We start from the raw sequence: 18,530 nt of genomic DNA, 5'->3' as shown, positions 1-18,530 counted from the left end.
GCGGGGAGAATCTGTTCTGACCTCTTGATATTTAATGTTTTCAATTTTGCAATAATATCTTCATCTTGCAAGGACTTTGTCCTCTAATTCCTTCTATAGGAGACATTTTTATTGTATAGATCCATTTTCTTCCCTTAAAGTTCTGAGAATATGAATTTGAATTTTTGGTAAAATTCTCTTCTGTTTTCTGTGTTATATCGGGGTTCGCCCTGCCCGGAAACAGTTCTGTGTATTCCTTGCCTTTTTTTCTTTTATCTTCCTCATACTTTTGGGAAACCTGTGTTCCTTTATAGTTAGGAATAAAGGACTTATTTCATCAACCGAGGTAATGAGCAGGCGTCTGGTCTGGAGTTGTGATGTGTATTTCCCTACAGGGCGTCTGCTGCAATGGAAGCCTGGAGTGTGCTGAGCTACTCAGGGGGTGTTCCTTTGAGCGTACATGGTATGGCTTATAGGTAGGACAGGGACATTCCTTCTGACCAAATTAAATATGATATTTCTGACATTGGGAGACTAATACTTTTTTCTTCTCGGTAGATGTGTCCTACTGTGTCCCTTCTCTGGAGGTCTGAAATGTCTTAAGCTCATTGACTGTCTTAGGACTGTACTTTGGGCAGATTAAAGGTGTCAGATACCACAGTTGAATAAAATCCACCTGTGAAGCCGTCCAGTCCGGGGCTTTTATTTGTCGGGTGTTTTTTTTGTTTTTGTTTTTGTTTTCTCTAATGACTGCTTTGATTTCCTTAACTTTAAGCCATGTGTTCAAATTTCCAGTTTCTTCTTGATTCAGCTTCAGAAGATTGTATGTTTCTCAGAATTTATTCATTTCTTCCAGATTGTCTAATTTGGTGGCATATACTTGTTCATGATAGTTTCTTTTGCTGCTTACACACCTGAAAGATAGATATTGTTGTATCTGTCTCATCGTACTAGTGGGTGGGTGATCCGTGCCCACTGTGGGTAAATAACACCTACTGTGCGTGAATGAGTCAGCATGGCAGGACTGGCACCACTGTCTTTAGAAAGGCCTCCTCTGGAGGTTGGGCCTTCGGCCTGGTGTCTGGGAACTTTGATTTGGGCAGATTCCCAGCTTTCCTAAATGATGAGAATGCCATTGTGCCTAGAGTGGGTAAACAATATACTTTATGGTGAACACATGTTTCTTTTCTGTGTATGAAGTCTTGGTACGTGCTAAGCCAAGGGTGCCTACACACCCAGCCCCCAATACACACCAGGAGCACTGGGTCTAGGAAGAGCTTCAGGGCCTCAGAGTTGTCTACATGATGGCTCCACTTGGATGTCCAATGGGCACCTCAGATTTTAAATAACATGGCAATCCCTCCCGGGGACAAAAGTGCTCAAATTAATAAACAGTGCTACCATCAACCCAGGTATTCAATTCTAATCACCAGAACCTAGATTATTTTCCTCATGTCCCACTCTTCACCTCTGGCCCATAAGCTGAACTTATCAGCTCATCCAGTCCCTGTGGAATTTGCCCACCTCTCTTCATTTTCTCAGCCACCACCAGAGTTCAACCCCCAGTGCCTTTCACCTGGATCAGCTAGAAGATCTCTTAACTGGCCTCCCAGCTTCAGCTCTCCCCCTCCCTCTACATTCTTGAAAGCACTGAGTCACTGATAACGTGCAGGGGAATGTGTGCTACTTCATATTCAATACCAGGAATTTGACGTTCAGCCTTGACTTTCTACTTTTTCCTACTATGGAGATAATTTCGTGTTTGGGGTATCATATTGTCCCAATGGAAGAAAGAGGACAACCCAAACAAAAAAGTATATGTGGATGTTTTGTAAGGATAATATTCACGACCAGGAAGGGGATCTTGGGAAGTCACTCCCATGTCCCTCAGAAAGGCAGCCTAAGGCTCAGCTATCATTGCAGTTGCTCAGTGAGAGCTTGTGGAACTAGTAGTCTACAGGGAAGAGATCTGTGTGGCATTAGGAATGCAGCCCAGCCTCTGACTCAGAAAATCCAGTGGGGAGGGAGTCAACACAGGACACAGGCCCACAGATAGGTTCTCCTGTGGGGAATCAGGCCTACATTGTACCTAGGCTGCTAATGAGTCTTGCTCTTCCTGAAGCTCGCTCACTGTGAATTGGGGCAGCAAAAGTTTACTTTACATCTTTAAAGTCACTTCCTAAAATCTATGCTAGAGTTCCCCTGTACGGAGTGTAGCCGGTTCAACCACTTTTCCCCTTGATCTGTCACATCCTTCTCTTTCAAGTAGTTAGCAACATTCTTTCCTTTGCTATCTGTAAAAAGCAATCAGCTACAGGAAACCTGTGCATAGTAAATGAGGACCATCCTGGATATAACGTACCCCCAAAAGCAATAGAATCCTGTCCAGGCAGGGGTCCGGGCCCTCTCTCTCAGTTAGGGAACAGCTATGACGTCTGTTTTTCTCCACAGGACATCTGTAGTCCGTGTGAAGGTAGGTGTCCCTCACAACCATAACACAGGGAACCTGTGGACCGGGGTTCGGATCAGTACTCTGCCAAGATCGCTTCTGGGGTCTTCATCTTGGTACACGGTTATTGTTAAGGAAGATTAACATTTGGGTACTATCGTAAAGTAAAAACTTTCAAATAAATTGTCAGAACCTTCTAATTCTTCCCCGATCTCACTCCATTTATTGTTTCTCCAGTGGCAAGCACAGCAATAATTTTAAGGCCAGGCTTTGTATTTGGAGCATGGACATGCATCTGTTTCCATGCACCAGGGCCCCAGACCATCCACCTGACCGCTCCCTGCCATATACCACATGGTTTCTAAGGAGCAGATAACCTCTGCATATTCCAGCATCCCAAGGAAAACCCTCTCACTCCATCCAGGGTCCAGGGCATACCTGCTCTGCCCATTCAGGGTCCAGGGAATACATACTCCCTCCATTCAGGATGAGAAAATACCCCTGCCTTCCATGTAGGATCCAGTGAAGACCCCCACCCTCCATCCCAAGACCAGGGAATACCCCTCCATACATTCAGGGCCCAGGAACTACAACCTCCCTCCATGCAGGTTCCATATAATATGCCCTCCCTCCATCCAGGGTCCCACAATATAGCTCCATATTCCTCCAGGTTTCAATGAATACCCAGGCCTTCCACCCAGGGTCCTGCCTAGACTCTCTCCCCCTATCAAGTATCCAAGGAATTGGTCCTCTTTCCATTCATGCCCCAGGGAAAATACCCTGCCTCCATGCTGGACCCAGGGATTAACCCCTCCCTCCAACCTGGGTTCCACAGAACGCTCCCCCCTCCACCCAGGGACCAGGAAATAATTTTTCCTTCCATTCAGGGCCCAGGGAACACTTCCTCCCTCCAAGCAGGGTCCAGGTAATATCCCCTCTCTCCATCATGGCACCCATGGAATCCCCCTCCAGTATCCAATGTCCAACAGGCAAGCCCCAACCTCCTCCTCAAGTGTTCAGGGAATACCACCTCATTCCACCCAGCATCCAGGGAACAGCCCCTCCCTCCATTCAGGGCCTAGGAAATACTCTCTCCTTCAATCCAGGGTCCCAGGATATCCCCTCTCTCTATCTAGTGTCCCACAGAATAGCCCCACCTTCCTCCAGGGATCAGTGAATACCCACTTCGTCCTCCCAGGATCCTGGGAATAAATCCTCTCTCCATCCATGGCCCCAGGGATACCTTCTCCCTTCATCTTCAGTCCCACAGAACACCTGTTCCCTCTGTTGGGGTTCCCAAAGCATACTTGCTTCCTGTATTCATGGTCCCAGGGAATATGCCCTCCCATCCACAGATTCCTCATCTACAGGCGATGGGGTGTGTTTGGAAAAAGAAGCTCTTACATACCTGTTTTATTACTTAGAAGGTTTGGGGTTCACACACGCAAATCAATGAAACACCTTTATTGGTTTAAGAACCAGTAACTTTATTGGAAGAAATGGTAAAACTTGGACATAAAAACTTAAGTGAACGTTTTGCAAGGGCAATGTGGCAAGAGGCATGCTCAGCACGGTGACCAAGTCACCCCATGGCTGTGAAGAAGGCAGTCCAGGCTCAGTTCTTCTTCCCGTCACCCAGGGTGAGCTTGTCAAAGAGGTACTCTGCCAGGCCGGATTCCGGAGCTCCCATCTTGCGCAGCTTGATGACGTGGTCCCCCAACTCTTTGATGAACATCACCTGTTGGTGCAGGTAGTGATTCTCCAGGAAATCGCGCAGGTGGCCATCCCCCTTCTTGGTGGCCAGCTGGTGCAGACTCAGCAGGCTGTCGTTCACTTCCTTCGCCAGGTGAAAGGCACACTCCATGGCCCTCAGGCCGCTGTCCCATTCGTCCCAGGGAGGACTGCTGATGTCCTGCAGGCGGATTCGGCCCCCGCGCTGGTTCTGCAGCCTCATCAGCCTCTCGGCGTGCTCCTTCTCCTTGTTTGACCTCTGCAGGAAGAACTGGCTGAAGTGCTTCAGGGCCACATCTTCACGGTCGAAGTAGAAGGCCATGGACGAGTACACGTAGGAGGCGTGGAAGTGTACGTTGATGTGGGTGTTGACGGCGGCCTCACACTCAGGGTGGTAGTTCTGAAGCACAAAGGAGGGCCCGGACAGCATCTCCATGTCTTCAGGCTCAGGCACAGGGCAGCAAGATTAAGGCAGTGGGGTAGCCGAGGCTGCCAGGTGGGCTGTGGCAGGCACGACTGTGGAGGCTGCTGGACCTTGGAGGGTCCTGAAGTGGCGCCAACGCAAGCGTGCTCACGTGTCAGGCCTCAGGCGCTGCAGTTGGCTCTGAGTTGAGACCGGAAAAACAGACCCACCCAATAGTGCGGGGTGCAGGATCCGGTATCTGGGCGGGGCTTGGGCGTCAGAGGTTGGGGTCAGGACAAGGCCTTGTTGGCAGGGGGTGCTTGAGGGGGGCCTAAGGGGGCCAGCGGCATTGACACCTTGCAATTTGCATGCAAGCCTGGCTGACAGGGCGTCTCAGTGCTGGGCATCTGGCAGGTATGACATTTAAAAGTATTATTCAGGACTGCAAGTGCTACTGATATGAGTCAATCACCTGCTTGATTTCTTTCAGCAACTTAATTGAATATGCCCTAATGTGATTGTTTCATTAAACATAGCCCTTTTGTGGTATCACGGGTTACATTTAATATCACAAAGCTTTGTTTGAGTGACTTCGCAGGGACATGAGGACAGTTCCGACAGCCTCACTGACTTCCTCGACCTTGTTCCTCTAGGATCTCCCCTTTCTCCCCCATTCATGATCAGCTTCACATTTCGCTGGTGGCAGAGCAGGGCCTCCAGCTCCTCAGTGACTCGGGCACCTCTCCATCTTTCACTCTTGGAATTTGTTCTTCACTCGCTTTATTCTCTCTCCTGTCTTCATCTTTCAGCGCAGTCCTGAAGACACTTTTCCTTCTGCCCTCTCTGCACCCCAATGTGGAGTGTTGGTGACCTCATCACTGACCCCCTAGAGGCCTTCACCCCTTTCACCTGGTTTGCCAGTCTCTGTCCTCTTAGGTAAGCTCAGACTTCAGGTTCCTCTGGCAGGAAACAGAAGACTTAGGTACACCCTAAGAGAAAGCACTTAACCATGTGCATGTATTCATCCCCTCCAACCTCCTTTGTAGTTTCACTACCATTCAGCCAGCCTTCTTCTTTTTTTTAAAGCTTTCAGTTAAGTTCTAGGGAAGAAGCCACAGCAGTTGAGAATATCACTGATCTCAAATAGCCCTTAATTCATGCAACCAATACTTATTATCTAAAATGGCCCAGGCAGTATCTAGGGTTTGGGTAAATACAAGTAAGAAAGAGACACTTCATCTGTTCCCATGGGACTTGTATTCTAGTGCAGAAGCAGATCAAAACACAAACAAACAGAAAACTGCCGTCTTTCTCCCCTTTGCATCCCAGGTAAATACATCCAAGATATTATACATGTATGGAAATTAAAAAGAGAATGCATGTTCTTACAATTCAAGGATATTATAGTGGAAGACGTAAGACAAACCTAGGTATTTGTAACTAATTTGTTTATGATTTATTCAACCACGAAACATACATTCGAAATATGTGTTGGACACTGTGATTCTGGAGATACACAGAAGAATCAAATGTGGGTCTTGTCTCAAGAACCAGCATAGAGTGACAGAATATTGTAAGTGCTCTCACATGGTGTGATAGTTATGAATAAAATGCCTACTTTCCCGTAAAGTTTTATTCCCATAGTTTTGATTACTCTACTTTTTTTGTGTTGTCTATTTGTCTTTGGAAGCTTATGCTATTTCATTTTTCTTCAATATTTTATTGTTGTTCTATTACAAGTGTCCCGATTTTTCCTCCTTTGCTCTTCTCCACGTAGATAACTCTCATTCAGTGTTTGTGAAGAAAACAAAGGATCAAATATCACAAATTAAACTTATCTAGTCAGTTTTACAGATATTCAATTTGTTGATTATGTAAAAATAGAATAATAATGGAGTCTATTTGATATGTTTACTGTAATGACAGATCATACATTAGACATTGAAAAGAACTAGAGGATCAAGTTTCTGTTGGGGACCACATCCCCATCACAACCTGCCTCTCACTAATGATCTCTGTCATCCCTCTGCAGAAGAGAAGAGGAAACACAACAAGAAGCCCCTGGTGTAGATCCCCAATTCCTCCTTCATGGGTGGGAAATGCCCAAGATGCTAGAAGATCACCAATGGCTTTAGCCATGCACAAATGGTAGTTTTGTGTGTTGTCTGCCCCATTGTCCTCTGTCAGCCTACAGGAGGAAAAGCAAGGCTTGCAGAAGGATGCTCTTTCAGAAGCAAGTAGCACGAAAAGCAGCCTGAATCAAGAGGAGTGGGGGGCCATCCCAATAAACACATTTTGGGTAGCAAAAAGGAACTACATGATCAGTTTCTCAATGATATGAAATTTTAATCTACATTTCCTTACATCAGTGTTTAGTCTTAATGTAATTGTAGACTTTCCAAATTTCTCTGGGAGATTTCATTATAGATCTCACTGTAGGAATCTGTTTAAATAGAAGAAACCTTGCTATTGTAGAATGTTTCTCATTATGTTCCAGTATTATGTAATAATTCATCCTTATCATTTTACTCTACCTAAGGTTGAAAAGCTATCTTTTCTAAGGGAAATAAATAAACAAGCATGGGCTGGGAACCTCAAAATTCCATGAAGGAAATATGCATATTTATAAATAAAAGTATCCCCTCCAGTAGTAAATATAAACACATAATGATAAACTATAAGTTAATATTATATTTTTAAAATATGAATATAAAACTATAAGATTTCCTTGAAATGTTTGTGGTCAGTGTTTATACTGTATTATTACTAGTCAGGGTTCTCCAGAGAAACTGAACTGATAGAATATTACCTCTCTGTCTGTCTGCCTGTCTGTCTGTAAACTAAAGAATTGGCTCATGTGGTTATGAAGGCTCAAAATTCCCCAAATCTCCATTTGGCAAGCTTCAGACCAAGGAAAGCTGCTGTTGCAGGTCCAGTCCAAAGGCCAATAAGTTCAAGAGCCAAGAAGTGAAGTTGAAGGCAGGGGAAAGAAACAGTGTTTCCCACTCAAAGTCAGTTGAAAATGAGGAGTTCCTTCTTCCTCAGAGTTGGCTCAGCATTTTTGTTCTCTTCAGGCCTTCAACTGATTAGATGAGGCCCACCCACAGTAGAGAAGACCATCTGCTTTACTCAGTGGACTGTTTTAAATAGTCATCTCATGGAAAAACACCCTGACAGACACACACAGAATAATGCTTGATTGAATTATCTGGGTATACCCTGGTTCAGTCAAGTTGATATATAAAATTATCCATCACAATATTATGCATGACAAATGCAGAGTCAACAAATAAAAATTCTAGTGCCATAATTGGCAAAAACTCTGTTTTGACTTTTGGTTCTCTTCATTCTTTCAAAATGCTACAGATCTAATAGTTACACCACTGATTTTAGACAGTAAGTTCTGACTCAGTGTCAGTGATGAGCTTTTATTCATTCATTCATTCACTATATTTCTATTGAGTACATATTATAATGCAGATATTTGTATCGGTCCTAATATAAAAACCTGTTCCACAAACTCCTCACATATGCCTTTTTTGCAGCTAAGCATTAATCAATGTTGTATTTAATCTTTTCTTTAAATATTAATACGTGCAGTAGGCTTGACGATATATTTACAAGGAAGCAGATCATAAGTAGCAGCAATTGGTGATTTACTCTGTGTGTGTTTGCATATGTATGAAACTCATTTAATAAAGCAGCAGTGAAAAGTGAGAGCAATCCAAAATCAGCATTATCTTATCCATCCTTAATATCATCTGTCTCTGGGCTGTTGACACTCTATTACCTCACTGTTACAGATACTCTCTCAGTTAACTTTTCACCTTAACCAGCCATATTTTACAGATAAAGAAGCTGTGAATTTGAGAGCCAGTAACATGCTCCAGCATGCACACATCTTGTAATTAGCAGCCAGTGACACTGTGATCTGGATTCCTCTCTGGGTAGTTTGGAAAGTTTGGCTGCACCATGAGCTCCTTCAGGGCAAAAACTGTTTAACTGCTGTGATACTAAATTTCACATAGTGGGGGCTCAGAAACACTAGTTAAAATGTTGAAGTCCTCATTAAAAGCTTTATTTTATTATTTCTCATCATGTCTCATTAATTCTTCAAATAATGGAGTTGGACTGGATATTGAATGTGTTTAAACTGGGTTTTCTTGAGAAGGAGAAAATCAAAGACACCCAATGGTGACAAATTATTCTTATAATTTTTCTTTAATATGCACAAACATAAAACTAGGCATAAAAATCTCTGTGCTTAAAGGCATGCCTATATAGATTTAAGGCTAACAATTTACAAAGATATGCAAACAAAACTGTAACATTAAAATTAGGAAGATTCAGTTGCAATTCAGATTGTGTTTTTTCTCTGAAACATAATCACTTCTGACTGAGAACACATTTTCTGTCTCTTTTCTTTTTGCTGAGATTCAAGTTCTCCTTCCTGTGCCATGCCTTCATTCCCTGATATGTGTGGGCCATCTCAGGTCTGGGCCACTCTTCTTTATGAAACAGTTGGCACACTTTAGCTCTCTGGAAGATTCATGAAGTAAATTACCTTTCAGGTAGTGGAAGGCACTATTTAAATATTGTCTGTCTTTTTTATTAACTTGTGAAAAGGAAAGTGATACTTTACTCTGATGTAGTTATTCTGGTTTCATGAAGTAACATTAAAGGTCTCACTAATTTCAGTAACTGGAGGTGCTAAAGTTTTGTTCTATTAAAAATATTATATAAATTATGTAAATTAGCCTACAGATTCGGAATGTCTTGAAGCTGTAGATAATTTGTTTCACTAAAATTGAGTAGTATTTCCAAACAAGTTAGGCAAAAAAGTACAATCATTATAAAATTTGTCTATGCCTCATAGTCATATTGACCTTGAGTGCTAATACAATAACTTTTACATGTAATCATTTTTGTTCATGATTGGACATGAGCAATTTTTTCTCCCATTTTTAATTTTTTTTAACTTTTCTTTCATACTCTCAAATGTTTATATGCTCTTTTTCTCATTCATAAAACTATAATAACCTCAACTAGGCAATGTTAAAACTTAGCAAAAAACACCACTTACAAAGGTAGATTTTGTGTAGTGTTTTCTGTGTGCTATTCACAGAATTACCTTCCTTCTGAGCTTTTCATTCTTCAGTTTTTGCTCACACTTGAAAAATAGACAATGTCCTTTAGATTTATTTCCTTGAGGAGTTTTGCCATTTTCCCAAAAACAAGCAAAGAAACAAACAAACAAACCAAACCTCCTGAGTATTTAAGGTCAGTTAAACATATTTAGGCAATTTCAAATTCCTAGGAAATATCTGATTATTTGGTAGCTGTCTGCCAAAATGATTTTAAACTTAATTTATTTCAATGTCAATCAATGGGTTGGGACATATGCTTTAGGTAGAATATAAACATTTGGCTTTTGCTTCTTTCTGTGGATGGAGTTCTCAGGTTCTGGTTTCTCACCTGACAAACACTCAAGAGGAAAGGCTCATTGATCTGCCGAGTACTGTCAGCTGTATGACTTGTTTCTCCTTCAGTAATGTTATCCCTTGAGTTTGTCCAGCCAGATAAGTGCTGATTTCTTCCAAACCACTGGCAGTGATGCAAATGTAGTGTGTGTGTATGTATGTCCGCGTGCCCCTATGTATGTGTAGGTGTTTACACACATACAACAACAACAAGAGGGCCTGAGTACAAAGACAAAACCTAGCATTCTTTTAAGGACGGGATTCAAACAAGTTGTGGAGTAATTGGTGGAGTTGGTGAGGCCAAAGGCAGCCCACTTGAGGGAAAATGCTGTTGAATGCCTCTCCCTCATTAAGTGTCTGACTGAACAGCCCCATCCTCCTGCAAGGTTCAGGGAATACCACCTCACTCCATACAGCATCCAGGGATACCCCCTCCCTCCATCCAGGGTCCAGGGAATACTTCTTCCCTTACATTTTGCTCAAGGGAATACTCCTGCCTCCATTTCAAGGGTCCCAGGAAATACTTCTCCCCTCCATTCAAGGCCTTGAATACCCTCTCTCCATACAGGGCCAAGGGAATGCTCCTCCCTCCATTTTGGCCCAGGGAATACAGTCCTGCCTCCATCCAGGGTCCAGAATACCCCATCCCCAATACTGGGTTGCACAGAATGCTCCTCCCTCCATCCAGAGTCCCAGGGAATACCCATCTCTCTCCATCCAGGGTCCAAGAATAAGTCCTCCCAGCATTCTAGGGCACAGGTGGGTAAACACAAGGCCCTGTAGGGCTGAATCCAGCCCTCCACTTTGTTTTTATCCACGCCATGGCACCATGATTTCTACCCTCTGGAAGCAATGAGCCCTGGCTAAACGAGTAAGTAGTAGTTACATTTATGCAGTCCTAAAATTATCTGCAGCCCTTTGAAGGCAACCTCGAAGCTGATGTGGCCCTCTGTGAAAATGAGTGTGATACCCCTAATCTAGGGGTCACACAGAGATATCCCCCTCACTCCATGGTCCCAAGGTGTACCCACTCCCTCCATCCAGGATCTTGGGAATACCTCTTCCCTCCATTCAGGGTGGCAATGATAGCCCCCTGCCTCAATCCAGAGTCCAGGGCATACAGCCCTAACTCCTTAAACTGTGCAGGGATATACCTCCTCCCTCCATCCAGGGTCCCACAGAAACCTCTAACCCTCTGTCCAGAGGCCCCAGGGGATGCCTCTCACTCCATCCAGATGTCAGGGAATACCTTCTCCCTCCATCCATCCAGGGTCCCAAGGAATATCCCTCCCATCCATCCAGAGTCCTGGAATTACCTCCTACCCTCCATCCAGGGTAGTCATGGGAATACCCTGTCACTCCACTCAGACTCCCAGGGAATAGTCCACCCTTCATTCAGGGCCCAGGGAATACCCCCCTACCCGCCATCCAGGATCCATGGAATACCTCCTTCCATACAGGGTCCCACCCATGGAGATCCCCTCCCTCCATCCATGGAGATCCCATGCTGCACACGATGGGGCATGGGTGAGTGAAGAGACTCTTGCACACTTATTTTAAAATTTGAAAGGTGACAGTTTTGCACACGCGAAACCAATGAAACACCTTTAATTATATAGCAACCAATAACTTTAGGAAGTAATGAAAGCACTCGAAACATAAAAACTTAACTGAACATTTCATAGGGCAATATGGCAACAGGCACGCTCTGCATGGTGACCAGGGCAGGTCACCCCCGCGGGCTACTGGGCAGGCAGTCCTTGCTCAGTTCTTGCTGTCCCCCAGACTGAGCTTGTCAAAGAGGGACTCTGCCAGGCTCTCTTCCGGGGCCGCCAGCTTGCGCAGGTTGTTGATATGGTCCCCCAACTCTTGGATGAATATCTCTTGTTCATGTACGTAGTGATGCCTGAGGAAGTTGCAGACGTGGCCGTGCTTCTCTGGTGGCCAGCTGGTGCAGACTCAGCAGGCTCTGGGTGCACTCTCTTCGCCAGCTGCAAGGCACACTCCAGGACCCTCAGGCCATTCTTCCCACTTCTCTTCCTTAGGCCTGGGGATGTACCATAGGCGGGGGTTGCTGGCATTCCGGTTCTGCAGCCCGAGCAGATACTCCGCGTGCTCCCTCTCCTTGTTCGACTGCCGAAGGAAGAACAGGCTGAAGTGCTTCAAAGCCACATCTCCACGGCCGAAGTAGCAGGCCTTGGACAGGTACACGTAGGAGGCGAACAGCTCCAAGTTGACCTGGTTGTTGATGGCGGCCTCACACTCGGGGTGGCAGTTCTTACCCACATGGCAGGGTGCAAAACGCAGTCGCCATGTCTGGTAGCGCAGGTGCGGGCTGGGGGGCACCGACGTGAAGAAGTCCTGGAAGCAGGAGCTGGAGATGTGAAGTAGCCTCTGGGCGCCCCCTGGGTGAGTCAGCAGCACTGCACAGGGGGGTGGTGCTCCAGTGGTCTGCAGCAGGCGACTGCTGGTTTTGGCTCTGAGATGGAACCGGAAAAGGAAAGGTGGGACCTGAAGACTGAAAAAGGTGACCAATTCTCGCGAGTGTTCTGGAGAAGGCGCGAAGAGGATCCCTGGGAAGGGGAGTGGCAAAGCGGGGTGCGGTGGGAGGGGTTGTCAAAGTGGGCAGTGCACAGGAGTCCTGTTCCTGGTTGCATCACAGCCTGGGTGAGGCGGGGAGAATGTGTTCTGACCTCTTAGCATTTAATGTTTTCAATTTTTGCAATAATATGTCCATGTTGCAAGGACTTTGTCCTCTAATTCCTTCTATAGGAGACATTTTTATTGTATAGATCCGTTTTCTTCCATTGAAGTTCTGAGAATATGAATTTGAATTTTTGGTAAAATTCTCTTCTGTTTTCTGTGTTATATCGGGGTTCGCCCTGCCCAGAAACAGTTCTGTGTATTCCTTGTCTTTTTTTATTTTATCTTCCTCATACATCTGGCAAACCTGTGTTCCTGTACAGTTAGGAATAAATGACATATTTGATCCGCTGAGGTAGTGAGCATGGATCTCATCCGCAGTTGTGATGTGCATTTCCCTACAGGGCGTCTGCTGCAATGGAAGCCTGGAGTGTGCTGAGTTATCAGGGGGTGTTCCTTTGAGGCTACATGGCATGGCTTATAGGTAGGACAGGGACAGTCCTTCTGACAAAAATAAATACGATATTTCTGACATTGGGAGACTAGTACTTTATTCTTCTAGGTAGATGTGTTGTATTGTGTCCCTTTTCTGCATGTGTGCATTGTGTTAAGCTCACTCACTGTCTTAGGAGTGTACTTTGGGGCAGATTAAAGGTGTCAGATGCCACAGTTGAATAAAATTCACCTGTAAAGCCATCCAGTCCAGGGCTATTGTTTGTTGGGTAGGTTTTTTTTTGTTTTGTTTCTGTTTTTTTTTGTAATGACTGCGTTTGATTTCCTCAGCTGTAAGCCATGTGTTCAAATTTCCAGTTTCTTCTTGATTCAGCTTCAGAAGATTGTATGTTTCTCAGAATTTATTCATTTCTTCCAGATTGTCTCATTTGGTGGCATATACTTGTTCATGATAGTATCTTTTTTTTTGCTACTGCTTACACACCTTAAACATAGATATTATTATGTCAGTCTCATTGTACTAGTGGGTGGGTGATCCGTGCCCACTGTGGGTAAATAACACCTACTGTGCATGAATGAGTCAGCATGGCAGGACTGGCACCACTGTCTTTAGAAAGACCTCCTCTAGAAGGTTGGGCCCACTTGGGCCTGGTGTCTGGGAACTTTGATTTAGGGAAGTGTTCCTACCTTTTCCTAATTGATAGGCATAGTCCTTGTGCCTAGAGTGGGTAAACAATATAATTTATACTGAACACATGGTTTTTGTTTGCTGTGTATGAAGTCTTGATACTTGCTAGGCCAAGGTTGCCTACATACCCAGTCCCTGATACAAAACCTGGAGCACTGGGTCTACGAAGAGCTTCAGAGCCTCAGAGTTATCTACAAGATGGTTCCACTTGGATGTCCAATTGGCATCTCAGGTTTTTGCGTAATGATATGGCAGATCCCACACCTGGAGAAAAAAGTCTTCAAATTTAATAAACAGTGCTAGAATCAACCCAGGTATTCAATTCTAATCACCAGTACCCAGATTATTTTCCTGGTCCCTCACTCTTCACCTCTGGCCCATAAGCTGAACTTATCAGCTCATCCAGTCCCTGTGGAATTTGCCCACCTCTCTTCATTTTCTCAGTCACCACCAGAGTTCAACCCCCAGTGCCTTTCACCTGGATCAGCTAGAAGATCTCTTAACTGGCCTCCCACCCTCAGCTCTCCCCCTCCCTCTACATTCTTGAAAGCACTGAGTCACTGATAACGTGCAGGGGAATGTATACTACTTCATATTCAATACCAGAAATTTGACCTTCAGCCTTGACTATGAATTTTCCCATCCTATGGAGATAATTTCCTGTTTGGAGTATCATGTTTCCTTAATGGAAGAAAGAGGACAAGCTGAAGCAAAAAGCTATATTTGGAAGTTTTGTAAGGGTACAAGGCATGACGAGCATGGGGACCTTGGGAAAGACATTCTCATTTCTCTGGGAAAGCCATCCTAAGGCTCAGCTATCATTGCAGTTTCTCAGTGAGAGCTTGTGGAAGTGGTATTCTACAGGGAACAGATCTGTGTGGCGCGGGGAATGTAGCCCAGCCCCTGACTGAGAAAAATCCAGTGGGGAGTAAGTCAACACAGAAGACCCAGGCCCACGGATAGGTTCTCCCATGAGGGAATCAGGCCTGCATTGTACCTAGGCTGCTATGAGTCTGCTTTTGCTAAAACTGCTCTCAGCCCTGGATTGAGGCAGCAAATGTTTACTGCATACCTTTAAAGTAATTTACTAAAAGCTATTGCTAAACCTCCCCAAGTGTGGAGTGTAACCAGTTCAAACCACTTTTCCCCTTGGTCTGCCACATCCTTCTCTGTGAAGTAGTTAGCAACATTCTTTCCTTTGTTATCTGTAAAAGGCAGTCATCTACTTAGGGAAACCTGTACATAGTAAATCAGGACCATCCCTGGATGTAATGTACCCAGAAAAGCAAGAAAAGCCTGTCCAGGCAGGTGCTCTGGGTCTTCTCTATCACTCAGAGAGCTGCCACGCTGTCCCTTTTTCTCCACAGGACTTCTGTAGTCCCAGTGAATGTGTTCCTCACAGCCACAGCACAGGGACCCCGCGAGCTGGGGTCTGCATCAGTACTCTGCCAAGATTGCTTCTGAGATCTTCATCTTGCTAGCACAGGTGTTGTTAAGAAACATTAACATTTGCATGTACTATAGTGAAACTACAAACATATAAACTAAAATGTAAGAACCCTCTGATTCTTGCCCTATCTCACTTCTCTGTTTTCTTGGCCACTGGCAAGCACAGCAATAATTTTAATGGCAGGCTTTGTATTTTGAGCATGGACATGCATCTATTTTCACCAGGGCATCAGACCATCCACCTGACTGCCCCCTGCCATATGCCACATGGTTCCTAAGGAGAAGATAAAGTCTACATTTTCCAGGGTCCCATGGAAAACTCTTTCACTCCATCCAGAGTCCAGGGAATACGTGCCCTGTCCATTCTGTGGCCAGGGAATACATACTCCCTCCATTCAGGACCAGTATATACACCTGCCTTCCATGTGTAGTCCAGAGAGTACCTCTGCCCTCCATCCAGAGACTGTGAATAATGCCTCTGTGCATTCAGGGCCCTGGAAATACAACCTCCCTCCATCCAGGTTCCATATAGTATGCCCTCCCTCCATCCAGGGTCCCTACAAAATGGCCTCACCCTCCTATAGGGTCAAGGGTGTATGCCCTTCCTCCATCCAGGTTCCAGGGACAGCCCTCTCCCACCTGCTATTTTCCCTAGGCTCTCTCCTAGAGCCTATAACCCCACCCTCATTGCAGTGTGCAGGGAATTACCCTTCCATTCATGCAAGGGCCAGGAAATGAAAGCTCCCTGAATCCAGGGTCAAAAGAATAGTCCCATCCTGCTCTAAGTTTCAGGAAATACCACTCCCTCCAACCAGTGACCAGGGAATACCTCCTCCTCAATCTAGGGCCAAGAAGATACAATCTCCCTCCTTTCAGGGTCCAGAGAATATTCCACCCACAAGACTGGGTCCCACGGAATGCTCCTCCCCCATCCAGGGCCCAGGGAATACCTCTCCCCTCCAGTTTAAGGCCATGAAATACCCTCTGTCTCCATCCAGGGCCCAAGGAATACCTCCTGCCTCAATCCAGCACCCCAAAAAATAACTTCTTGCTCCATCCAGGGTCCAGGGAATACCACCTCCCTCTGCCCAGTGTACAGGGAATAACTTCTCCCTCCATGCAGTATCCCAGGCAATCCCCTCCCTATATCCAGGGTCCAGGTAATGGCCTTTCCCTCCACCCAGGGTCCACAAAATACATCCATCTTCCATTCAGGGCCCAGGGAATACTCTCACCCTCCATCGGGGGTCCCAGGATACCCCCCTGGCTCCAGCCATTATTCCTCAGAAGACCCCACCCTCCTCCAGGGATCAGAGAATACCTCCTCCCTCCATCCAGGGTCCCACGGAATGTCACACCCTCACCCAATGTTTATCCCTCTCTTCCATTAAGATCCAGGGTACAGCCCCCTCCCTCCATCCTGGTTCCTAGGGTATGCCCCCTGCATCCATGGTCCAGATTATACATTGTCCTTCCATTCATGGGATAGAAAATATGACCTCCCGCCACCCAGGGTCCAGGTAATATTCCCTCACTCCACCCTGGGAACCACGGGATGCTCCTCCTTCATCCAGTGTCTCACAGAATAGTCCCAACCTCCTCCAGGGTTCAGGGATACCACCTCACTACATCCACAATCCCAGGATAACTCTTCCCTCCATCCAAGGCCCAGGGAATACCTCCTCCCTCAATCTACGGCCAAGAAAATACAATGTCCCCCCCCATCCAGGGTCCAGGGAATACTCCACCCACAAGACTGGGTCCCATGGAAGGATCCTCCCTCCATCCCTGGTCCCAGGAATAGCCCTTCCCTCCATCCAGGGTCCACAAAACAGCTCCCTCCATTCAGGGCCCAAGAAACACTCTGTCCTACAATCCAGGGTCCCAGGACACCGCCTCTGTCTATATAGTGTCCCACAGAATAGCCCCACCCTCCTCTAGGGGTCAGTGAATACCCACTCCCTCCTCCCAGGTTCCTGGGAATAACTCCTCTCTCCATCCATCCTCCCAGGGATACCCCCTCCCTTCATCCTCCATCCCTCAGAACACCTGTTCCCTCTATCCAGGTTCCCAAAGAAGTTTTGCACCCTGTATCCATGGTCCCAGGGAATATGCCCTCCCATCCACAGTAATCCTGATCTACCAGTGATGGGGTGTGTTTTGAAAGAGACACTCCTACATACCTGTTTCATTACCTAGAAGGTTTGGGGTTCACACACAGGAATCAATGAAACACCTTTATTTAGGAACCAATAACTTTATTGGAAGGAATGGTAAGACAGGAACATAAAAAACTTAAGTGAAGGTTTTGAAGGGCAATAGGCATGCTCAGCACGGTGACCAGGGGAAGTCACCCCATGGCTATCGGGAAGGCAGTCCAGGCTCAGTTCTTCTCGCTGTTGCCCAGGGTGAGCTTGTGAAAGAGGTCCTCTGCCAGGCCGGATTCCGGAGCGCCCATCTTGCGCAGGTTGTCAACATGGTCCTCCAGCTCTTTGATGAACATCACCTGTTGGGGCAGGTAGTGCCTCTCCAGGAAATTGCACAGGTGGCCGTCCTCCTTCTCGGTGGCCAGCTGGTGCAGACTCAGCAGGCTCTGGTTCACTTTCTTCGCCAGGAGCAAGGCGCACTGCATGGCACTCAGGCCACTGTCCCATTCGTCCCCAGGGAGGACTGCTGTTGTGCTGCAGGAAGATTTGGCCCCCGCGCTGGATCTGCAGCCGCATCAGCCTCTCGGCGTGTTCCTTCTCCTTATCTGACCGCTGCAGGAAGAACTGGCTGAAGTGCTTCAGGGCCACGTCTTCACGGTCAAAGTAGAAGGCCATGGACGAGTACACTTCGGAGGCGTGGAAGTGCACGATGACATGGTTGTTGACGGCGGCCTCACACTCAGGGTGGTAGTTCTGGCACACAAAGGAGGGCCGGGACAGCATCTCCAGGTCTTGAGGTGCAGGCACAGTACAGCGAGACTAAGGCGGTGTGGTAGCCGAAGCTTCTGGATGCGCTGAGGCAGGGACTGTGGAGGCTCCAGGAACTGGGAGTGTCCTGCAGTGGCGCCAACACAGGGGTTCTCAAGTGTCAGGCCTCAGGCACTGCAGTTGGCTGGGAGGTGGGACCGGAAGAACTAAGGCACTTAAAACTGTTGAGGGAGCGGGGAGGCACCATCAGGTACCTGGGCTTGTGGGTTAGGCTCAGGGCAGGGCCTCGTTGGTGGAGGTGCTTGAGGGGGGCCCAATGGGGCCAATGGCATTGGCACTT

The 18,530-nt window shown here is 46.3% G+C and overlaps 1 protein-coding gene and 2 pseudogenes across 1 annotated transcript; 1 reads left to right on the top strand and 2 right to left on the bottom strand.

Moving 5' to 3' along the window:
* Positions 1 to 4,043: 4,043 nt before the first annotated feature.
* On the bottom strand, positions 4,044 to 4,589 carry LOC123830056 (ferritin heavy chain-like). Its single transcript, XM_045856039.1, has one exon. The coding sequence runs from the start codon at positions 4,587 to 4,589 to the stop codon at positions 4,044 to 4,046; it is 546 nt and encodes a 181-aa protein (XP_045711995.1).
* An 826-nt stretch (positions 4,590 to 5,415) lies between these two features.
* LOC123829892 lies at positions 5,416 to 6,803 on the top strand (annotated as a pseudogene).
* A 10,855-nt stretch (positions 6,804 to 17,658) lies between these two features.
* On the bottom strand, positions 17,659 to 18,205 carry LOC123830082 (annotated as a pseudogene).
* Positions 18,206 to 18,530: the final 325 nt, after the last annotated feature.

This window comes from Phyllostomus hastatus, unplaced genomic scaffold (assembly GCF_019186645.2).
Source record: "Phyllostomus hastatus isolate PE091 unplaced genomic scaffold, TTU_PhHast_1.1 phas_scaffold_12, whole genome shotgun sequence".
NCBI classification, from domain to species: Eukaryota; Metazoa; Chordata; class Mammalia; order Chiroptera; family Phyllostomidae; genus Phyllostomus; species Phyllostomus hastatus.
This window is presented reverse-complemented; position numbering and strand designations above follow the sequence as displayed.

Coding starts and splice junctions, on each gene's coding strand:
- LOC123830056 (XM_045856039.1), bottom strand. CDS start 4,589: ATGCTGTCCGGGCCCTCCTTTGTGCTTCAGAACTACCACCCTGAGTGT.